General features: G+C 33.9%; 1 protein-coding gene across 1 annotated transcript in view; it reads right to left on the minus strand.

The window, feature by feature from the left end:
• The window catches only part of CCDC148 (coiled-coil domain containing 148), a gene marked incomplete at its 3' end in the record, with an annotated part of 222,046 nt that overhangs the window by 118,112 nt on the left and 80,524 nt on the right, over positions 1 to 23,410 (minus strand). The window contains 5 exon segments of the mRNA XM_084243207.1: positions 1,206 to 1,344; positions 18,304 to 18,485; positions 18,865 to 18,960; positions 20,082 to 20,233; positions 20,427 to 20,509. Of these exon segments, the coding sequence (XP_084099333.1) occupies positions 1,206 to 1,344; positions 18,304 to 18,485; positions 18,865 to 18,960; positions 20,082 to 20,233; positions 20,427 to 20,509 (652 nt within the window).

Here is a 23,410-nt window from a genome sequence, read left to right on the forward strand (position 1 = left end):
CAAATAAAATGAATTATAACAAATGATTTTGAAAAACTGGGGACAAGTATCTTAATAGTAAATACAGCAACGAGAACTAGTTATCAGCCTCAGAGCCTGTGGTTAACTAGTAGCTGAAAATCAATCATTTAACTTTTATAAGTCCTCAATTCCTTCACAAAGGATGCAGTCAGATGAGTGTCCCTACCACAACTTTCATTTTTCCATGGCAAAGATTCTATGAGTAGGAAACATTATTTACCATATGTATAATTTCAAAAATGCTCCCTCTTTAAATCAGCCTTATTATTATAATTACTTCAAAGACTTCAGTCAAGCTCATGCCAATAAACATAAAATATTGCTACAATAATCCTGAAAACTCAGTTGTGCGAGTGAGTACTGAAGTATTCAGATGTTAGGATGTCTACACATACAGTCATTATAGCAATGGCATTCCCCTTCCCATCCCTCCAGCCTGAGGGCTATGGCACATTGGACCCTTCAGTAGCTCCTGTTGGCAATGAATCCACACCAAAGGAGAGCTCAGAGTCTTGAGGAAAATAAAAGGAATGGAGATAGCCCGATTAGGCTGAAAAATCTCTGTGGGTGATTCTGAAATGCTCCTTAAATAAAGGTATGTCTCCTGAAATGAGAGTCACTGACCTAAAGAATTTTTCATTTTGCCAGTATATACCATATCTCTGAATTTTAAATATATGTGTTTATTACTCTGTTTAAGGTCTAGCACTCTGACTAGCATGCTCACATTTGTTTTCTTCTACCAGTTTACACTGAGTACCTAGCACTGTGTCTTACCATCGCACATGGTAAGAGGAGGATTCACTTCTGTTTCTCTATCCAAGAGGCTCATTTGTGAACCAAGTCATTATTTGTACCTCTTTACAATTTGAGTTGTGAGTGAAATTCTGCCAATGATCTCTGGAGGCCCTCTATTGCCACCTCTCCCCTCACCTACCCAAGGGAATCATAGGAAAGGTCTCTGGAGCAAGCAAGAACAGAAAAGTAAATATTACCAGAGAGTTCCCTCACCTCCTTGTGGACTATACAAACTTGAAAAAAAATACACTGTCAACCTATAACTTTATTATTTTCCAGAGTATAGAAAGAAGAACAACATGTAAAATTTGTATACCTTTCTTAATAACTTGACTACTAAGGCAATTAAACTTGTCCCAATTAAACATATGGGACCCAACACTTACCAAATCATGCCTGGATTTGTGAGGCAAATGTTTTTGCAACATGTCCAAATACAAAGTCCTTCTGCCGCAGAGATCTCCAGGATACTGATCCAAAACAGTCTGGTAAATCCAGTGGTCTTCCTCACTTAATTGGAATTTTCTGAAAGCACCAAAATATTGTAAAGCAGTCATGGAGTTTGAGGAATCTCAAACTGTTCAAGCCATTAACAAATGATAATAATTATATAAAATGAAAGTTTTAAAAAATATATGTTAAATCATATGTCTGCAATAGAGACACTTCTAAATTCCAAAACAATGGTTTTTTTCATCTCTTTGTTTGTTCCAGGAATAATTTGAAGTAGTTTAACAATGAGACATAATATTTTTATTTTTTTTATTTTTTTTAAGAGGGAAATTATTAGCAAGTATCTTTATAATACTGCTAGAAATATATTTTTATAAAAAAATTTTAAACAACCAATTCATATAAATTTTTGGCCAAAGATCTCAAAGCACACTGTGGGCAGAGACATAATATTTTTAAACACTTACTCAATTTTGCCTGTACCAATACTAACAATATTTTTTTACCAATGAATAAAGTAAACAAACATTGAGAAATAAATTATTAAGCATATAGATTAAAAAGAAATTTTGCTTATTAAACAGAGTTCCTATGGTTAGACTGGAGGAAAACACAAATGGAGATAGCTAAATGGACAATTATACAAAGCAAGGTACTTATTTAAGGTTGAACTTTAAAAGCAGATCTAGAGTTATATTTTACTTTATTCCCTCTTCTTCTTGCTTTGTGGGATTAAGACTAGATTTTGGTAGTGGAAAGAAAGTCAAAGACATTAAATTTCATACCATTAAAGAAATCATTTGTAAATAGGATCCCTTCATGCAATGTGCCCACCATGCTCCAAAATGCCTTCTTATTTGAGAACATCCCTAGGCACTGGCCTTGTTTGTGTTCTACATAAAGTATAAGCAAAGCCAAATGCAGAGTTTAAAAGTTGCAATATCAGCTTGAACTCTAAACCAAATTAATGTCTCTTTATTATTCTGAGTTTATTTGCATATTATTCTTATTTAATAAATTGGAATAATCAAATACAGATGCAATCAGAGGGAATATTATTAGTAACAAATATCTCTTTAATCCAAGATGGAGGCTTGCTATTATTTATTTCTACTGTATCAAGGGTCTTCTACTTTAAAGTTAATTGTGCAATTAAAAGAGTGTTTTCATAATATGTCTTCTATGCCCTTGAAAAACATTTGCTACAACATAAAATAGAATAAAACACCTTTTAAATCAATGATACTAATGAGAATTCCACTGTCCTCATACAAAGTTGCCTAGTTACTATAAAGCATTTCATTATTCTGATAAGTAGCAAGAAATAAAAATATACCCTTTTTTAAAGAAGAGAATCTTCTCTAAGAACTCTATAATGAGGAGAAAAAGTGGGGTGGAGGTGTTTTAGCAGGAAGCAGCACACTCTATACTTCTTGAGTAAGACATAATCTATTGCAGAGGAAGAATTTGAGATGAGTTCATTTGCTGAACACATTGAGTGTTTTTGATTCTGTTTGAATCAGTTTTTCATTTATAGATGGTAAAACACTACTTCAAAGAAAGCATTTCAAGTAGGAGTATTAGGCCTGGAGAAAGGCTTGTCTGAGAGTATTTATCATTTAAAACACCCTCAACTCTTTAGGGACAATATCTCAGGTCCTCTCTCAAAGAACTAATTTTCATTTATGCTAACATAAATGCATTTTAATAGCAGAGCTAGCCACATTTTCTATTAACACTGCAAGCAACAACAACAAAAGACTAGATCTACAGTCCATATTCTCATTAATGCATTTGAACTATTTATATAATCCAAAGAACTTGAATACAGTTTGGATTTCCACCTCTCTTTGATTAAAATTGTGAATGTATGTGCTTGGGAGGGGAAAGTGACAGAACCTAGGTCCAACAACTGTTCTGCTCTTTTAAATTGTCACTCATCTATATAATGGACACTGTTGGTGTAGTGCCCAGAACACCCTTATTAGCTAGAATTCCCATCACAAGATGCTGATGACTCACAGATGTCCCTTCTCTGGAGAACCGCCTTGGCCTCAATAGGAACTGCATTATGAAGGAGGCTACTTTCTCACCCTCTTTCCATCCACAATCAATGACTGTCTGGCATGAGGGTACAGTGGCTAGTCCACTAGCTTCAAAATAAGACCAAGGCTGTGATACCATTCATGTCCCCACAATTCACTGGGAACAAATTGCAGCCCATTTCCATGGAAATCTCTTGCCCACTAAGACATTCTTCACTGCTCTGTCCTGCTTCCCTTACCATTTTTTTCCTGAGAGCATAGCCCAATAAATCACTTGTCACAATCCCTGTCTCAGCTCTGCTACTACAGACCAAGGTAAACCACAAGCAATGTTACTCATAATTTTCAAAAATAGTTTAAAATCTTTGCTAAATGGAAACACATTCTAAGCTAATTGTTTTGATGATCTCCCATACTAAATGGTGGTGCGAGATTGTGACTGTCTTTAAAGAAAAAGTGCAAATGGCAAACATTTACAAAAATGCCTTTCAAATAAAAGCACACATTAGGCAGTATTTACATAGCAGAGGTGAATTTATGGCAATCAGTACATTTTTATACATTGCATGAATGTATTAATTAGGTGCCGTTTTAACAAAATTAGACACTGAAACATATGAAATGAAAATGATAATACAACATTAAAACCAGATATTTTAAACCAAGAAAGTGACAAACAATGATCACATCCATTTTATCCTTCTTACTGATTTTAGAAACCTCACATTGCAACAGCTTTTTCCAGTTAGCACAATTACACAAATTATGTCATTTTTCTAAGGTATATAGAATAAAAATGAAAAACATGCTTAAAAGAAGTGATATATAAATATTTACAATATTGTTATTTTAAAAACATTCATAGCAGTTTCCAGAGCTGCAGGCTTAAATCGTGAGGCAAATATTCACATCAGCAAATACTAATGACTCAGTCATACGTCTCTATTAGAATGCTGTTTGTGAGGGAGAAAACTTCCACCATTATAGATCTGCCAAGACTCTGGATAGTAAAAATCTAAGAGGAATATTCGAACATAATAACCTCCTCACAATAACAAAGTATTTAGTCTCTAAAATAAAAATCAAATTTAATATATCTGCATTTCTAAATTTAAATCTGAACATGTCTCTATCCTAACCAAACCTTCATCCCTTCATTAAACAGAAAAATCTACACAAAAGATCTGAGAAAAAGGTTAGCTTTTACTTTTTGAAGTTCTTATTTTATTTGACTGCTTGATGATAATTATAATGGTAGAACTAGTTAGATTATATAGATAATGAAAAATATTCTGATCACTTACTGAATTCTGAATTTTAAAAAATGACCATAATTTTTTAGAAAGTATTAAAATGATCCTAAAAACCTGCAATTTTAAAAATAGACAAAAAAGATCTTTGGAAGTTATTATTTTTTTGTCCATCCAAGATTCTTAATTTAAAGCGCTTTGTAAGTTTCATCTTGATGATAGCACACCAAGATTTTATAGTTTGTAGGTTTATTGAGCATTTTTAATATTTTAGGAAATTTCAGCCTGCAGAAGGTTGAGGTAGTTATCATTCAACACCTACCCATCATCCCCTGCCCCAAATATTGAAGTCCACAGATATCATTTCATTAATGATTTGTTAAATGTGACAAAACAGGCAATACAGAAAGGACCTTAGAACTGTGAGAATTCAAGCTGACCAAGGCCAATTGTTTCTCTAATTGCACCTGTTTGAATCATTCCCAAAATCCTAAACTGACTCACAGGCAACTTATCTATAAGTATACTTCATAGTCACATACAGAACACTACATTAGAGTTCTAGTTTCATGATATCAAAATACATTTGATGGGGTTGGGGGAAAAGGCAAGATGCAGCAATGTTGGCAAACAAGATACAGAAGCGTAACAGGTAGTTTAATAGCAGAATCAAGTTTATGCAACTAAACACTGTCTACCAACTGGTTGAAAGTTGTTATTTTTTTCACAGTAAAGGTAGCTTTTCAACAAAATGTTAATTAGTGAGTTCTGAAGGTAGCTCAATGCAGTTATCAGCAGCTAACAATTGCCCCAAGATGGGGAAATGGCCATACTGTATCTGTCCTCACAAAAAATTCTTATCTCTTCAACTATAACAATGTTGGTACCTACTGCTCCTCCACTAAGAAGCAGGATTGCAGTGAGCCACCAGTGAATTCATGTAGATAAAAGATAGCTCTGACACAATCGACTTGTTGGCTGGGTCTGTCCTTCCAGAAAATTCAAAATATAACTTGACCAAAAACAAAAACAAAAACAAAAAACCCTAAGCTAAATAGAAACAACTCAAATGTAAATGAACAGAATAAAGATCAGATTATCTAAAATATATTTCTTCTGATTTACAATGAAAAATCCTTCATTGAACCAAATCAGTTTCCATGTCAGAATTTTAATTCTTCAGGGGGCCTCCCTGGTAGCGCAGGGGGTTGAGACACAGCCTATGAAGCTGTCTGCATCCACTGCAGCACGGGTTCAATCCTTGGGCAGGGAGCTGTCCACATAGCGCAGCAGACCTCTCCTGTCTCGCCTGCTGCTCCCCTCAGCAGTGTCTTTCGGTCGGTCTGCCTGTTCTGTTCTCCATTCTGTCTCTGGTGAATCCTCTCTCACACATACACCCCCACTTCTGGCCTGTGCCCCAGTTCCTGAATGTATAAATTAATAAATCTTTAAAAAAAAAGAATTTTTATTCTTTACTTTTGGGGAGCAAAAGCACAATAATGCTGAAGTGAATAAAGTTACCTCATTTAGACATTATGATTTAATTCTCCAGGTTCAAAAGCAAGAATAATAAAACTGCTCTACCTCTTTGAGATGACATGAGAAAAAAATTTAATTAGCCATGATGAGGCCTTCTGAAAATTTAATTGCCACATAAAAATGTTATAACATCACCTCAAACCAACTACCAATAATCGTTAAGAAATTATAAGAATGGATTTAGAAGAGTTTGCTGTTTTTAGACTTTAACAATGTTCAACTTTATGTTCTTTTATAGGCACTTATATGGCAAACAAACATAAATCTGTGAATAGGGTGATTATAATTTCTTACATTATGGGTTCTCCATACTCTCAGTTCTAATAATTATATTTACCCACAGTTGGACTTCAAGGTACAAGGAATACGGAAAACTTGTTGCTATGAGCAGTTGGTTTGATATATAAAATAAGCACTGTAATTCCTCCTACATAAAAAATGGGCAAGCCTATCCACAGAAATTTTAATCTTGCCTTTGCTTATAGCCACACATATTTTATTATTTTAATAACAAATTCTATCTGTGTTATGCAGGTTAAAAAATTACATATGTCAATTGTCTTAGACACAAATCTGTCAAGCTGCTACATTTCCATTTTCTCCAATCTGATTTACTTAAGATTAATTTGATTTCATACCCAGTGGAGAATAGAAACCTCTTATAAATGACTCTCACTCCTTCATTTCAAAAAACTCAGTTTTTCAGATTCTTGAAGGAGTAAAAGTTTAGCATCACATACCACTATACCGTGTAGTTTTTCGCTAAAACAATTATATCAAGAAGGCAGGTGTGGGCTCCAGGGATAGTAATAATAAAAACCTGCCGAACTATTCTTAGATATGCTTTTCACATATACATGTAAACAAACATAACATGCAAATAAATATAGAGAATGAGTTATTATCTAAGCCAAAGCAATGTCTAAGACCAGTTTTGGGGTGCCCTCTAAAATTAGACCCATCTTTTTCCCTTGATAAAATGATGCATTCCACCACAGTCAAGTGAATGTAAAGTATACTTGATTCTGACAACAAGCCCAAGGTAGATAAAACAGTCACAAAATGTGGCTTTTGGCTTAAGTCATAAAGCTTTGGAAACAGCCCAAATGCCCAAAAATAGATGACTGGATCAAGAAGATGTGGTACATATACACCATGGAATATTACTCAGCATTCAAAAAAGATAAACACATGCAATTTGCAGCAACATGGATGGCGCTGGAAGGGATCATGCTCAGCGAAATAAGCCAAAAGGAAAAAGGAAAATACCGGATGGTCTCACTCATAGCAGAAATCTAGAAAACTTAAATAAGGGACCAGGAAAATGAATAACTATAAGAAAGTGAAAATCAAAAATCAAAAAACTATGAACCAGAGACACTTTTTGGGGGGTGAGGGGCGGGAGGGGAGGGATTGGGGTCAGAATGGGGGGTTGCAATTGTATGGGGAATATAAAAATAAAATTTATTATTTAAAAAAAATAAAGTAATTAATGATTTCTTTAGGAGAAAGTTTTTTAAATAAATGATGAAAACAAAACCATAGTCTACAACTATTACCTTTCCCCAACAAACATAAATTCTGAAGCTGGGTTGGACATGCCAAGAGAAAACAGGAGTTGCAGTCATTGGGGGGTGTTGCTTCTCCTATGTCTGACTTCTTCCATTATTAACTTACATACAAACAACTCAGACAGGAAATGTAGAACCTGATCCTGGTTATGCTCAGGCACTGAAACTTTTCAACAGTTATGAGACTACCATCTCAGAGAAAAAAGCCAACTTGTATTAAGGTTCCAATATTTTAAGTTGTTATGACTTAATCAAGTACCTTTTATACTCTTTTTCCTCTCATTCTTCTACCCGTATTCCTCAAGCAAAAGTTAAACACATATTTGTTTGTTCAGATATTTTTTAAAGAAAAATAGGTGAGCCTATTCACTGTTTCTTCAGTGCTGCCTTCTAATGCTTGCTTTTGATCTATTTAATCTTTTATTAGCAATTGAGTATATCCTTCCAGTTGAAACAAGAGAAGAAAAAGTGAACAAGATTTATTATAGAACTAATACTTAGATTTATTTCTCTTTGGCCAAACTTTCACAGAGGGACAGTGACAGAGCTATGCTATAAAAATAAATATTGAAAAAGAGAATATGAACAAGAGTCTGGTGATATTTATACATGATAGCAATACCCAATGTCCTAATCAACAAATCTAAAAGTTGAGCCAAGTGACAGAAATTTGTTGGTAAAAGTATAAATTGTTTCTGCATTTTCAAAAGGGAAGATGGCAATATTCTCAAAATTCTTCTAATTTTTCAAGCCCTTTGACTCAGCAATTCCATTTGTAGGAATTCAACTTAAAGAAATACTCACTAGATTATTTAAAATATAGCAACATAGTTGTTAGTTCCAAGGTTTGTAGATAAATATCAGAATATGAGATAAATAATTGAACAAAAAATAGGAAATGAGTTGAATTTATGCAGTAAGCCAATAAATTGTAAAACATTGCATATAACAAAAAATGTGGTCTAAGGAATATTCAATACAGTGACCTAAAACATAGGCTAGCAAACATTGAAAAAATGAATATTGTACTTGACTAATAAACAGGAAAAAATGGATACAAGTATAGTATTTTTCTTTTTGTAAATAATAGATATATAAATACATACATGCACATACATGCATATAGATTACATGTATATAACATATATAAATAACACAAAATGTTACCAGAGGATATCTATGGATATTGCAAATTTATCTCAGTTTGTAGTTTCTTTTCTTTTTTTTGCCTCTATTAAAATTTTTTTCATTTAATATGTAATTATTTCTGTTTTGAAGAAAAAATATATTAAAAAGTCCATAGACTACTGACAGTGACTTTGAAAGTTGCTAATCATCAGGGAAATTGAAATAATTTAGTTGAAAAAAATGAGTCTAGCAATCTACACGCAGAGGGACAAAATTGTTCAAAGATCACTGGATTTTAAATAGCCTTTAAATTCAGATCATAAAATAGAATAATAATTATGCATTAATATAAAATTTAATATACCTATCAGACAATGAAGTAGAAATTACTTGTTATCATTCTATAGCTTTTGCCACATATTAGATTCAGATCTGACATAGCTAAATGGAGCACCAGACAATTATGTTTCATCTATATAATTAATTCATCCAAATGTTGGGAAATTAAAGTCACAATCTCATCTAAATCTAAAACAAGCAATTAAATTTGTCTTCATGTTACTAGTGAAATGCAATCCAAATAAAATCTAAATATTTCACAACATACTGAATAAAGAAGTGGATTCAATTGTATCAAGTTTTAATGAAATCCGACATCCTTAAAATCTGTGTATCCAAAAAGGTAGGCACTAACTACATTTGGCTATTTAGTATTGAAATATGGCTACTCCCAATGAAGATGTGTTGAAGTATAAAATGAAGACTAAAATTCAAAAGCTGCATGAAAAAGTGAATGTAATATACTTCATTATTAATTTCCAAATATTAATGATATGTTGCAATTAGAACATTTGGAAGCTATTGATTTAAATAAAATATTAAAATAAAATTTCTCTAACATTTTTTAATATGGCTACTTAAATATTTGAAATTACATATGCGGCACACATATGGCCTCACATCATAATTCTACTTAACCATACTTACCTAGTAGTCAGCCCAATTTGCCAAGGTCTTGGTAAATATAAAATGTGCAAAGTGGTGTGGGGAGAGGGAAAATATTTCTAATCAGATGAACAGAAAAGATTCACTCTCTTGCTCAGCTATTTACTAGCTCAGAAACATTGGGAAAACTTCTCACCTTACTCTGAACTGTAGTTTCTTCATCTTTATTTTATTTTTTTGTTTTTAGGGTTTTTTTTTTAGATTTATTTATTTATTTATACAAGCACTGGGTACAGTCAGAAGTGCGGGAGGGTGAGAGAATTCACCAGAGCCAGAGTGGGGAGCAGAGCAGGCAGAAGGACAGAAATACACTGCTGAGGGGAGCAGCAGGTGGCAGGAGAGGTGTGCACACCATGTGGGACCCTCCGGTGGCCTGGGAGCAGCCGGGAATCGAACCAGTACTGCAGAGGCTGCGGGCAGCTTCGCAACCCTGCGCTCAACCGCTGCGCCACCGGGGAGGCCCAGTTTCTTCATCTTTAAATGGAGCTTTGAAAGTGGGGTGTATTGAAGATTAATATGGCATGCAATTGCCATGTCATATAATGGGTATTCATTAAATATTAGTCGCTTCACTATCTTAGTTTTTTAAAAATCTGTATTTTTGTTTTCTAAAATAGAAAGAGCTTATATGCCAAAATTATTTATAATTTACCACTTGGAGGTAACATTGCTAATTTTACTTGGGTGGATAACTTTCCAGGGTTATTGTGTGTGTGTGTGGGGGGGGCCATATAGATATAAAAGTAATAACATTTTAAGGGGAAAGGAAAAAGAGAATCCATGTTATATAAGCTATTGTACTTTGTGGCATGATAATTAATTGTATAGCAAAATATCATGATTATGTTATGAAAAATTCTTTTTATGTAATTTTTAATTATAGTATGATATTCCATTGTGTGGATATATCATAACTGGTGTAGCTAATCCCCTATTTCTTGGCTATTTAGGCATTTTGAAGTTTTGCTATCACTAAAAATAGTCAATGTTGAATGCCTTGAAATTACCTATGTCACTTCTATAATTATTTCTTTTAAGATTCTTTCTAAAGAACAAAGATTAATCACATTTATAAAGATTTTAATGACATATTGCCATATTGCCTTTCAAAAGAATTTATACATCAATCATGCAGTGAAATGACCATTGTCACCATACTTTTAACTTTGAATAAATTTCATTTATGTTTATAGGTAAAAATCTGAATATTTTAAAAAGTTTCATTGTTTTATCCTGAGAAAAATAATGGTGGTATCATATTGCCACACTTCAAATTATATTACAAAGCTGTAGTAAAAAAAAAGGAGGGCATTGGAATACAAGTAGACACACAGACCAATAGGATTGAGTTGAGCATCCAGAAATAAACCCATACTTATATTGGGTCAGTAAATCTATGACAATGGAGTCAAGAGCATATAGTGCAGAAAGACAGTCACTTCAACAAATGGTATTGGGAAAACTGAAGAGACATATGCAAAGGAATGAAACTAAATCATTATCTAATGCCCTCCACAAAAATTAATTCAAAGTGGATTAAAGTCTTTGAACTTTAGAAACCAAAAAATACATGAAAGAAAATATAGACAGAACACTCTAGGACATTTACTTCAGGAATGTCTTTGGGGACTGAACTTCATTGCCAAGGGAAACAAAACCAAAAATAAACAAATGGCACTACAGTAATATAAAAAGCTTCTGCACAGCAAAAGAAACTAAAATCAAAATAAAAAAGACACCCTACTAAATGGGAAAAAATATTTGCATATCATATATCTGACAAGGGGGCGATATCCAAGACCTATAGAGAACTCATATAACTTGACAATAAGAAAACAAATAACCCAATCAAAAAATGGGCAGAAGAGATAAAGGGACATTTCTTCAAAGAAGATATATTAGCTGGCCAACAGGCACATAAAAACATGCTCATCCTTAATTATTTTCAGGGTAACACAAATCAGATCACAAGGATATACCACATCACAACTGTGAGAATGGCAAATATCAAAAAGATGAAAACCAACAAATGTTGGTAAGGGTGTGAAGGACAGAGGATAACAATTATGGCTCATTCATTTGGTGGAAATGCCTCCACTGAAAGCCCTGAGGGTTAAGGGACCAAAAAAGCACAGTAATCAGTAGTGTTGCTATTGTTGCAAATGTTGCTATCACTTGTAGGAAAATGGTTTTACAAAAGAAGCCTACAAGAAGTACATGAAGCCTACAAAAATTACATGAAATCAATTAAAGGCAAACTTGAAGAACAGAGGCCAGAAAGAATAAAACCTTTTATGACAGGAGCTGAAGGATAAATCAAGCACATCTTTGCTAATTTCAAAAACTACCAGTTCTTTGTTGGTGAAACATGAATCATGGTGTGGATCTGAACTCCATGGTATGGCTCTATTGGACTACCATGAGGATGTTGTGACCTCCAGATATGATTTTCTTGAAGGATGATTTAGAAATGGAAAAATGTTAACAAATTTGTCCATTACTATGTATCTATCAACTGTCAACATAACCGGTTGTTGCTTTTTATTCATACAACACCAGGACAGACAAATGGGACTGACGGCATTATGGGCTTTTCATTTATATTGACCTTGACTTATCTGAAGTGGAGGCATTGTTCTAAGAAAAACGTATCTTGAAGGTTGTCTGAAAATAAAAGGCAAAACCCAACAAATGTTGGTAAGGGATATGTACAATACAAAGGGATATGTACAATCCTTATGTTCACCACGGCACTAGCTACAATAGCCAAGTTACGCAAACAACCTAAACACCAAAGAACACATCAGTGGACAAGAAGATACAGTATATATATACAAAATGGAATACTACTGAAATTTATATATAGAGATAAAAGATGAAATCTTGCCAGTTGTGACAACATGGATAGAATTGGAGGGGGTTATGCTAAGAAATTTTCATTAGTCTCTTACACATTTGTATTAAGCATTCACTCCCAGATTTCCACAACTAACCACAATGACATCTTTTCACCTCCAGCATTGCCATCATAATATTCAGTCACCTCACCTGTTAATGTGCTAGATGAACTATCTGTACTTATTCCTTCTGTCATGTATTAGGTCCCATTATTAGATTACTCTCATCATTTTTTCCATTAAAAAAAAAAAGAACAACATCAAACAACAACATTAAAGTCTGGCCATATGTCTTGACTCTGGCCAAAAAAAAAAAAAAATCCTCAAGAACGTCTACGTTTATTGTCTTTCTCTTTTCTGTTCCCAAATCCAGCCCAACATGGCATTTGTTCCCATTTATAAAAATGGTCACCAACAACCCATTTCTTGGGTGAATAGATACTCTTTAGTCTTATTTTATTGGTCTTATTGGCATTTGTTCAGTGGATCACACTGCTGACCATTTACTCTTCACTTGCCTTCCAGGATAGCATACTCACTTGGATTTTGTCATATCTCGCAGACCTTCTCGTAGTGTACTTTGTTGGTTCCTCCTCCTCTTTCTGACCATGTGATGCCAACAGGCCCAAAGGATAAGTAATGATCTTTTCCTTTTCTACTTCACTCACTATTTTGTTGATTACATCCAAAACAATGCTGATAATTTGTAAACATAGATTTCCAGCTCAGAAATCTCTCCTGAAACCCAAATCCATTGCCTATACGTACCACGATTTATTTGCCCATTCACTTACTGAAAGATATCTTGTTTGCTCTAAGTTTTGGTAATAATTAATAGATCTGCTATACATATCCACATGCAGGTCTTTGTGTGGACATGTATTTTCAACTACTTTGGGTAAAACCAAGGAATGTGACACCTGAAGTTTGAAAATGATTTGTGCAGGTGTAGATTTTTTTGGTATTTTCCTGCTTGATGTTCTCTGAGCTTCATGGATATATGATTTGCTGTCTGACATTAATTTAGGGAATTTTTCAATCTTTATTGCATTATATACTTCTTCAGTACCTGTCTCTTTCTTCTATTTCTGTGCACATATGATATACCATTTGTAGTTGTCCCAATGTTTTTGAACATTCTTTTTGGATTTTTTCTTCTTTTTTTTCTTTGCTTTTCAGTTTCGGAAGAATCCATTACCATATACAGTCAAACTCAAAGATTATTTCCTCAGCCATGTCCAATCTTCCAACAAAGCCCATCTAAGGTATTCTTTATTTCTGTTACAGTATGTTTACTCTCTAGTCTTCTTTTTTGAATATTTCTTATAATTCCCATCTCTCTGCCTACATTATCCATCTGTTCTTGCATATTGTCTAATTTTTCCACTAAAGTCCTTAGTATATTAATCATAGTTGTTTTTTTAATTCCTGATCTGTTAATTAAAGCATTCTTATTTATCTGATTAGTTCTGATGCTTGCTCAAATTCTTTAAATTGTCATTTTGCCTTCTAGTATTCTAAATAACATTTTGCTGTTGAAAGGTAGAGTTAGCTTACTAGGTAAAAGGAACTGAGGTAAATAGGTCTTTCATAACATAAAGGTAAGGTATGAGGGGGAGAGAGACATTTTATTATCCAGTGATTAGCTTTAATCTTTTGATGTGCTTCTGTCCCTGGACACTAGATTGTGAGCTTCATCAGTGCTTCGCTATCCACACCCACAAACTCCCTTTGGTGGGACAGGATGGCTGTCGGTGGCTAAAGTTGGATACTTCCCTTCCCATGGATGGAAGATCAGAACTGGCTGAAGTTGGGTATTTCTCTGACCCCAGGTAGGTTCCGATAAAACTCCAGCGTGTTTAGGATTTGATAAAATAGTTTTTCCTGAAGATACTCCCTTGTTAAGAAGAATAGAGTGCTCTGTGTTATTTCAAAATGTTTTCTTTTCCATTCCTACTGCCAGAGGTATCCGGGGACTTTTCTCAGATATTCACTATGAGTTCCTAGTAGGGAAAACTACTAGAGGGAAAACTATTAGAAGGAAAACTGGAGGGGAAAAAATTAATAATTTTTGAGTTTCCTAGAGAGAAAGCTCACTCACGAAAGTGTAGGGGTTCCCATATGACTAAGTCCGCTAAGAGTTTTTAATTCTCAGAGTTGTCCACACTCAACTTCCAGCAATTCATCAATTATATTCAGGTTTTTCTACTCCCAACTCTGGTTCCCTTGGAGACTTCTGCTCCTGGGTTTCTTCTCAGATAAGTTGTGATTCTCTATATTACCTGTCTCTCCAATTTGAGGTATGGTTGTTTGTCCTATCCTCTAACTTCCTTGATGTTTCTGAGAAGAGTTGCTGATTATTCAGTTTGTTCAGTTTTTTACTTATTGAAGAATGGTACAGTAAATTCTCAATTCTTTACATACTGGACTGGAAATTATAAGTCTCTGTTGGCTCTTTAGTGATTAAAACTTGCTTGAGAAACCAACCTGTTAGATTGTTTTAGTTGTTTTAATGTTTATGTAATTGCATAAACATTAAACTTTTTCTGATTTTGACTGAAGGTAGCATATTAAAATAGACTTTCCCCCATTCCAAGATTACTAAATATTTCCTTTTATCTAATACTTTTCTGAGTTTTTTTCTTCAAAAAATTTAATGCAACTGAAATTTATTGAGTCATGTGGAGGAAGGAAGAGATCTAACTTTATTTTTCATTTGCTTTTTATTTAGTACTATCTTATAAATAACCCAGTCTTTCCCCACAGTTTTGAAATTTTCCCCTTATAATAAATTAAACTACTTATAGATAGTTTCTGCTTTCTATATTTCTATTTTGTTCCACTGATCTGCCACATATTTCACGGACATATAAAACTTTGATTTATTTTGAAATTAAGATATATATTTATATTTGTGCAAGTTTCACTATGCTTTTATACCTACTTATTCATTTTGACATTTTGCCTGTTTTTAGAAGCTAGTTTTTCTGGTAAATTTTGGAATAATTTTTACTGGCTCTTCATTTGCAATCATATTAAATCAACAGATCAATTTTAATTAGTCACAGATATTGTGAAATCAAATCAACTGCTGCTTAAAACTAAGGATCTTTTAGTCACCAAAAAGCCAATTCACACAATTTAAAAATATCTCCTAGGTATTTCAACCTTTTTATGTCAACTTTTATGTACATATTTAAAATATGTACATGCTAAGTTGTGCGGGTGTGAACATGCATGTACACCGATCAATATAAAGTCTCACAAGGTCTAATAACTAGAACCAAAATGGGAAATGACCATCAAAATAAGGGCAGATATTGGTAAGCTAGAAGTCCAATCAATATTATAATTGAACCCATAATTCACTGTGCTAGTTAGGACAGTGTATTTACACGCCTCACTGCCACCAGTCACAGAAGACTGATGCCTACCACCTTTCCTTATGTCTGTATTTATTCAAAATAGCTCATTGACTCTTTCCTCAATGAACCTACTCCTAAAACTTCATTCAGTTTTATCGATGTTACATTTACTGCCAGCATATTTATAAAATAGCCTCTTCAGTTGACATTTGCATGTAATTTTCATTTGGTCAGGGTACACGTGATGCATATTCATCTTACTCTCTACTTACTCTTCAGTAGTGGCAATAGACTGTGAATCTTAACTCTTTTCAGAGTGACAAAAGGTTCTATGAAGGAAGAGTAGAAATTGAGTTCAGATTCAAAGTAGGGTATGAAAATGAGCTGTGAAGGATAGGCCTAAGTAGAAGGTAACCATTACAGCTGCTAAAGGAAATTCTTCCAAGTTTTGAAGCTGCAACAAACAGCACAATCTCAACCAACTTAGAGTAAGGGCAAGTTGCCACCTGAAAGATCATGGGGCAGCTAAGTTGCTTTAAAAGAACACAGTCAAATTTATCTCCCACAAACACAATCAGCCTGATAACAATCCTGCTCCCTGCCAATAAATAAATAAATAATAAATAAATAAATACCTCTCCCTCTTCCCTGAGAAGGTCTAAAATTTCTTCAACAAGGTTCAGATGGGGAAGGGAGAGGGGATGTTTATTTTACAGTTAGACACTTAAGTAAAACTTCACCATGACTAAGTTTCAATTAAAGTATTATGAAATAATCTATGAACATATGTAAATGATATATTAATATTATTCTCAGTTTTATTGCAAGAAACAAAGGCAGGCAGAGAAAGAGGGAAGTGGGATGGTAGGAAGGGGGCTCTTAGGAGACCAAAAGATTTCAGGACAAACACATGACCATCCCCACAGAGATGTAGAAAAGAAAATTAGGACAGGTATGACTTAGGCTCAACCTACAAATGAGTGAGGTAATAAAAGTAGAAGCCAGGGCCTCCCCGGTGGTGCAGCAGTTGAGTGCTGGGTTGCGAAGCTGCCCGCAGCCTCTGCAGCGCCAGTTCCATCCCGGGCCGCCGGGTCCCACATGGCGCGCAGACCTCTCCTGCCACCCACTGCTCCCCTCAGCAGTGTACTTCGTCAGTCTGCCTGCTCTGCTCTCCACTCTGACTCTGGTGAATTCTCTCACCCTCCCATGCATCTGACTGTACCCAGTGCTTGTATAAATAAATAAAAATAAATCTTAAAAAAAAAAACAAAAAGTAGAAGATAACTGAAAAGTTTGGGTCAAGGCACTACTAAAGCAAAGAATTTCATGTGGTAAGATAAAAGGTTTTCTTGTTATGCATTTCTTAAAATCCTTTGTTATTCATTCCACATAGAGAAGTTTCATCCACAGGCAATTTATTAAGTGCAAGAAAAATATTATCATATTTATTTTCTTCCATCTCAAGGTAAAAGCCTTTTACTTTAAATGCACTATAAATGCGTTCTTTCAGTCATGTCCCTTCCTTTTAGAATATATATTCTTTCAGGAGAAGCTTGAGGTCAATATAATAAGATAAAAAGGAAGTTCCCAATAAGTTGTTCCTCAGAAATTTCATATAAAGAACATTAAACGAGGTAGAATATTTAGCTGAACCAAGGTGGCATTTCTGAGTTCATTCATTAAATGCATTTTAATATAGAATTTACACTAGAGAAGATGACCCTGTCAAAAATGAATTTTAAATCACTTAACATTATATCCGTCTCTTAGAAGAAAAATATCATTCTCAGGACACAACCAAAAGTATATTTCCTAAAAATTGACCATCTTTTTAAAAATTTACAAAACATACTTTGTTTGTATTCAGCATAGGACAATACCACGGTGGATTGCAAGTAACATAATTCCACTGTAATCAATTATTAGTACTGATTTATAAATTCCCGCTGAAGAGCTTCATATCTTGCAATGAAAATTCATAGTTTACTAAAAATTCATGTTTGAAAAATATTTTTTACCTGTGTAGTTAAGAGCATATCATGTTCAAGCTTAAAAAAATCTTTAAAACCATTTTTCAGGGAAATTGTTTTGGAGAAAAAACCCTTCCAGTAAACAAATAGTCAATTTAAACATTTATTAATTGAAACTAATTATAAGTATAGTGCACCCCCAACAAAAATTAAAATTTTATGGCAAAAAACTATCTCATTCAAATAATTTTATCATATCACCTGTGTATGTCTTCTAACTGCATATCAAAATCTTGGAGTTTCTTTTTATATTTTTCTGTAAAGTTACAGAATTCATTAAGGACTGAAGATTTCAAATCAGGATATGGGCATTCCAAAGTTTCTAATTCGATGGGCAGTTCACTTAGCTGATAGCTTCTTTCTTCTAAAGAATAATCTAGTATCTGTAAAAAAAATTATATGATACCAGATGGTCTCACTCATAGCAGGAATTTAGAAAACCTAAATTATAGACCAGGAAAAATACTAATTATAATAAAGAAAAAATCAAAATCAACAAGTAACTATAAACCAGAGACACTAAGGGGTTGGGGGGAAGTGAGGTGGGATTAGGGCTAAAATAAGGGGGGGTGGGAATTGTATGGGGAATATAACTAAAATGAAAATGCATACATTGTGCAAAAATGAAAAATGATGTAATAATTATATAAAATAAAATATAAAAAATTATACGATTGTTTAATTAACATAAGTGACAAATTGATAATTTGTAATAATGTAAGTGACAAATTGATAAGCAAATTACTATCTCATCATACTTACTTTCATACTCCAGTCTGAAAGATCATTTTCTATTTTCTGTTGCTCCAGGTTAAGTCTTTCAAAGACAGTTTTCAATTGTTTTTTCACGGAGTCAACCTACAGAACATTTACTATGAGTATCATGCAAATTGCTGTGATTCATCCAACTCTGATATTTAAAAGGATAGGACTTATTCTCAAAACTTAATAAATAATGAAAAGTTAGATAAAGGACAGTCCCTTTGAGGGACTGTAGGAGAGGGTACGAGGGATGCCACAGTCAGGCAGTGCTCAAAGGAGTGTCATTGAGGCTTCCTGTCATAACCTAAAAGTGGGCATGAGAAGTACAGTGTGGTCACAGCCATTCTGCACCCACATTTGGGTTTTGTTTGTGGTAATGCAAAGAGTTTACCTCTGTTTCAATTGCCTGTTACTTCTCTTATATCCTTATCTCTAATCCCCAGGTGAACACGGATTGTTAGTGGTATTTTAACATTATTATTCATAAAAGCAATATAATAACACTACCCAATAACTGAAATACAGATTGAGACAAATAGCTAAAATCCAAGATGTTTTGCAATTATAATCATGCAGTTTATGCTCTAGTCAAGGGAGGTAGTCAATATACTTAAAAAAAAAAAAAAAAAGGATAAAAATGTACCAGGGAGAGGTAAGGGATGTAGAAACAGAATGATATGCTAGGGAATGACTTTGGTTTCTCTCATGTGGGTTATCAGGGCAGGCATCTCACGGGAGAGGACATTCAAGCTAAGAATTATGCTAAGATCTGCCATCAGTGGGACAGAGGAAACAACCTGGTATGTGAGAAATAACAATAAGGCCATGACAATGACAGATGAGAGGGCCCAAAATATAGGGAGGAATTATGATCCAGCAAGAGCCTAAGGGGACTCACCAGGGGATGGCTGGATGCCCCTGCACTGGAGGGAGGATCTCTAAATCAACTCGAAGGAGGGGCAATAATGAAAGCTGGACACCAGCAATGAGGCCACTGTAAGATTCCAGCTAAGAAATGAGCACAGATGCACAAATACAGTAATATATGTAAAATAGTGAGTAAACAGAATTTGCTGTACCTTCTATTTAAATATATACAAGATATGCCTATTTTTGTTGTTGTTGTTGTTTTTAATCTCAGACTGTTTTGTACTGTTCTATTGGTACAAAAATGAAATGCTACATGATTAACAATAAAGGTAAGGGAATACACTGACCTCTTCCAGTATTTTCACAGAGTTAAACTCAGTATATGAATGTGAATGCTGTAAAAGGTCATGTTGTCTATACTTTAGATCTGCTCTCAATTGATGAATAGGACTTATTACATTTTTAAGATATGTGCACCATTGTTCTGATAGCTCTTGTCCTGTGACAAAACAAAATTAAATCAAGGTAACATTATTATAAGTTTCTCCAAGAACAGGTCATTGGGATGCAGATTTATTTTTGGATTCCTTTAGAAAAAAACAAACAACAGTTAATATTGAAAGAACACGAAGTGAGTTCATCTTCAAAACAAAACTTCCCTTTTAATAGAGGATCAAAAAATAAAAACTCACCAAAATTTATAAAGTCAGCAAGACATTCATTGCCAATGTGCTCTTCAATGAGAAAGGATTTTATTTCAGATTCCATTTTATATCTGAAATAGACACTGTCTCAATCAGTTTTTGTTACAATCATAATCATACCCACACATACATGTTTGAACATTTGTACTGCTAGCTATTTTTTCAATCTAATGTAGTTTTATTCGCTTGTTTGTTTAATTAATTAGGTCATATACTAAATTCAGAAGGTAGATAGGATATTTTTCAGAAACTAAGGTAGAAAGAAGCATAAGTAAACACTCCAGGCTGAAGTAATAGTGTGAGTAAAGGCAGGCACATAGGAAGTCCTGGCACTGCTTCACGTGGGGAGAGCTCAGGGTATTGGGAACCACAGAGAAATATTAAGCTGACCTCACCTGCTCAGCAGATCTATATTTCAGAAAGATCCTCAAGGCAGGCAGATGGAGAATAGTCTGGAAGTATGGACGATCAATAAAAATGGAAAATGAAGAGATGGGAACAGGAAGACCTGGACCAAAAGGAAGCTATTTTAAAAGTTAAAAGATGATGAGGTCCTCCTGTGTTGAGGAAGCTAAAAAGCACACTCAAAAGAAACTAGACCACAATCTCATACCATACATAAAAATTAATTCAAGATGAATTTAAGATGTCAATGTAAGACCTGAAACCACAAATCATACAGGAGGAAACACAGGCAGTAAGCTCATCAATGTTAGTTTTAGCAATGTTTTTGTGAATTGACTCTAAGGATAATGGAAACATAAGCAAAACAAATAAACAAAAACAGTATTACTGAAAAGCTTCTGCATAAGAGGAACATCATCAAAACGGAAAGACAATCTACTGACTAGGAGAAGATATTTGCAAATCATACATTCAACAAGGGGTTAATATCTAAAATGTGAATATAGCTCATAAAGCTCAACAATAGCAAAATGAATTTTAAAAAATGTGCAGAAAATCTGAATAGACATTTCTCCACAGTTAGACAGATGACCATGAAGCACATAAAAAGATGTTCATCATCACTTATTATTAGGGAAATGCAAATCAAGACAACAATGAGACTTCACTTCATACCTGTTAAGGTGGTTATAATCTAAATGACAAGAAACAATAAGTATTGGTGAGGATGTGAAGAAAAGGGAACACTTGTAGAAATTGTAGATGGAAATGTAAACTGGTGCAGCCACTATGCAGTATGGAGATTCCTCAATTAAGAAAAATACCATGTGATCTGCCAATTCCACTTCTGTGTATTTATCAAATACAAAAATATATCTCTATACTCACTCAGCATTGCTTATAGTAGTGAAGTTATAGAAACAATCTAAGTGCTCACTGACAAATGAATGGATAAAGATGTGGCATATACACACAATGGAAATGTTTTATTTCACTCACGTGGAAGATAAACAAAGCAAATGAAAGCAAATTTCAATTCAGAGGACAAATTCATTGTTACCAAAGTAGAAAAGGGTTGGGGTGGGTGAAATGAATAAAGAGGGTTCTTTATTTGGTGGTGGATAGAAACTAGTCTTTTGGTGGTGATCAAAATGTATTGACAGTATATACAGATGTTGAAGTACAATATAAAGCTGTACATCTGAAAAATATGTAATTTCATAAACCAATGTTACTTTAATTTTTTTTTTTATAAAAAAGAGATGATGTGGCTTCCCTGGTGGTGCAAGGGGTTAAGATGCAACCTATGAAGCTATCTGCAGCCACTGCAGCACGAGTTTGATCCCCAGCAAGGGAGCTACCCACATGGCGCAGCAGACCTCTCCTGACTTGCTCACTGCTCCCCTCAGCAATGTATTTCAGTCAGTCTGCCTGTTTTGCTCCCCACTCTGTCTCTGGTGAGTCCTCTCACCCCCCACACATCTAGCCTGTACCCCAGTTTTAGTATACATAAATAAATAAATCTTAAAAAAAAAAGAGAGAAAGTTGATGAAGAGCTGGACTAGGGAAATGGGAATAAAAACAATTTATTTTTAAACACCAATAAAATAATAAATCTTAATCTTTTATTGTTATTTAAATATAGTCATTTTTAGAGTATCCAAAAATAATGTAATTTACCCCTTGCTTATGGTAGATATAATGAAATCATAGAAAATTTTGATTTATTATGATTATTAAAATGCTATGCTAACAGTGGTATAAAGTAAAAAAAATAGCAATAATTATAACTTTAATATAATGGCTGTTTTCATTTTTGCATGTAAATTTTCTGGCCTTGTCTACATGCATATATATATTTTAAATAGTTGTAATTACGGCATATTGAACATTTATATTGGGAGTACTGGAATAATATTTTAATGAATATTTCATAATTATTTTAATGACTTCATAGTATTCCATTTTATATATGTATGATTATCTTCTAAAGCAATTCACTAACATGGAACAGAATTTTTTTGCTATATTTATAAAAGAGGGGTGCTTTTGTAAATGACACTTCAATGTTTACTTTTTCAGCATGTAGTTTTTGCCAGAAAAATCTTAAAAGTCCTATTTTTAAGATTATTTATCTAAGACAGTCATATGGAGGATGAGTACATAATATTAGAATCAAAACAAAAGTTATTTTATAATGGATTTGTATAACCAAAAACTTAACACTTAAAAACCCTCAGGCTCAGCTCTCTTATATTTTCATTCCCTCAAAAGGCCATAGTAGCACATACAACTCAACAAAAAGAAAACAAATATCCAATCAATAAATAGGCAGAAGAGCTAAATATACACTTCTCCAAAGACAACATTAGAGATGACCAAAAGGAACATAAAAAGTGTTCAACATCACTTATTAGAGAAATGCAAATCAAAACCACAATGACATACCACCTCACTCTAGTAAAATCATCCATATCCAAAAAACCAGAAACAACAAATGTCGGTGAAGGTGTGGAGAAAAAGGAATCCTTGTAACCGTTTATGGGATTGTGAACTGGTCCAGCCAC

This window comes from Talpa europaea, assembly GCF_964194135.1.
Source record: "Talpa europaea genome assembly, chromosome: 1".
Classification (NCBI taxonomy): Eukaryota; Metazoa; Chordata; class Mammalia; order Eulipotyphla; family Talpidae; genus Talpa; species Talpa europaea.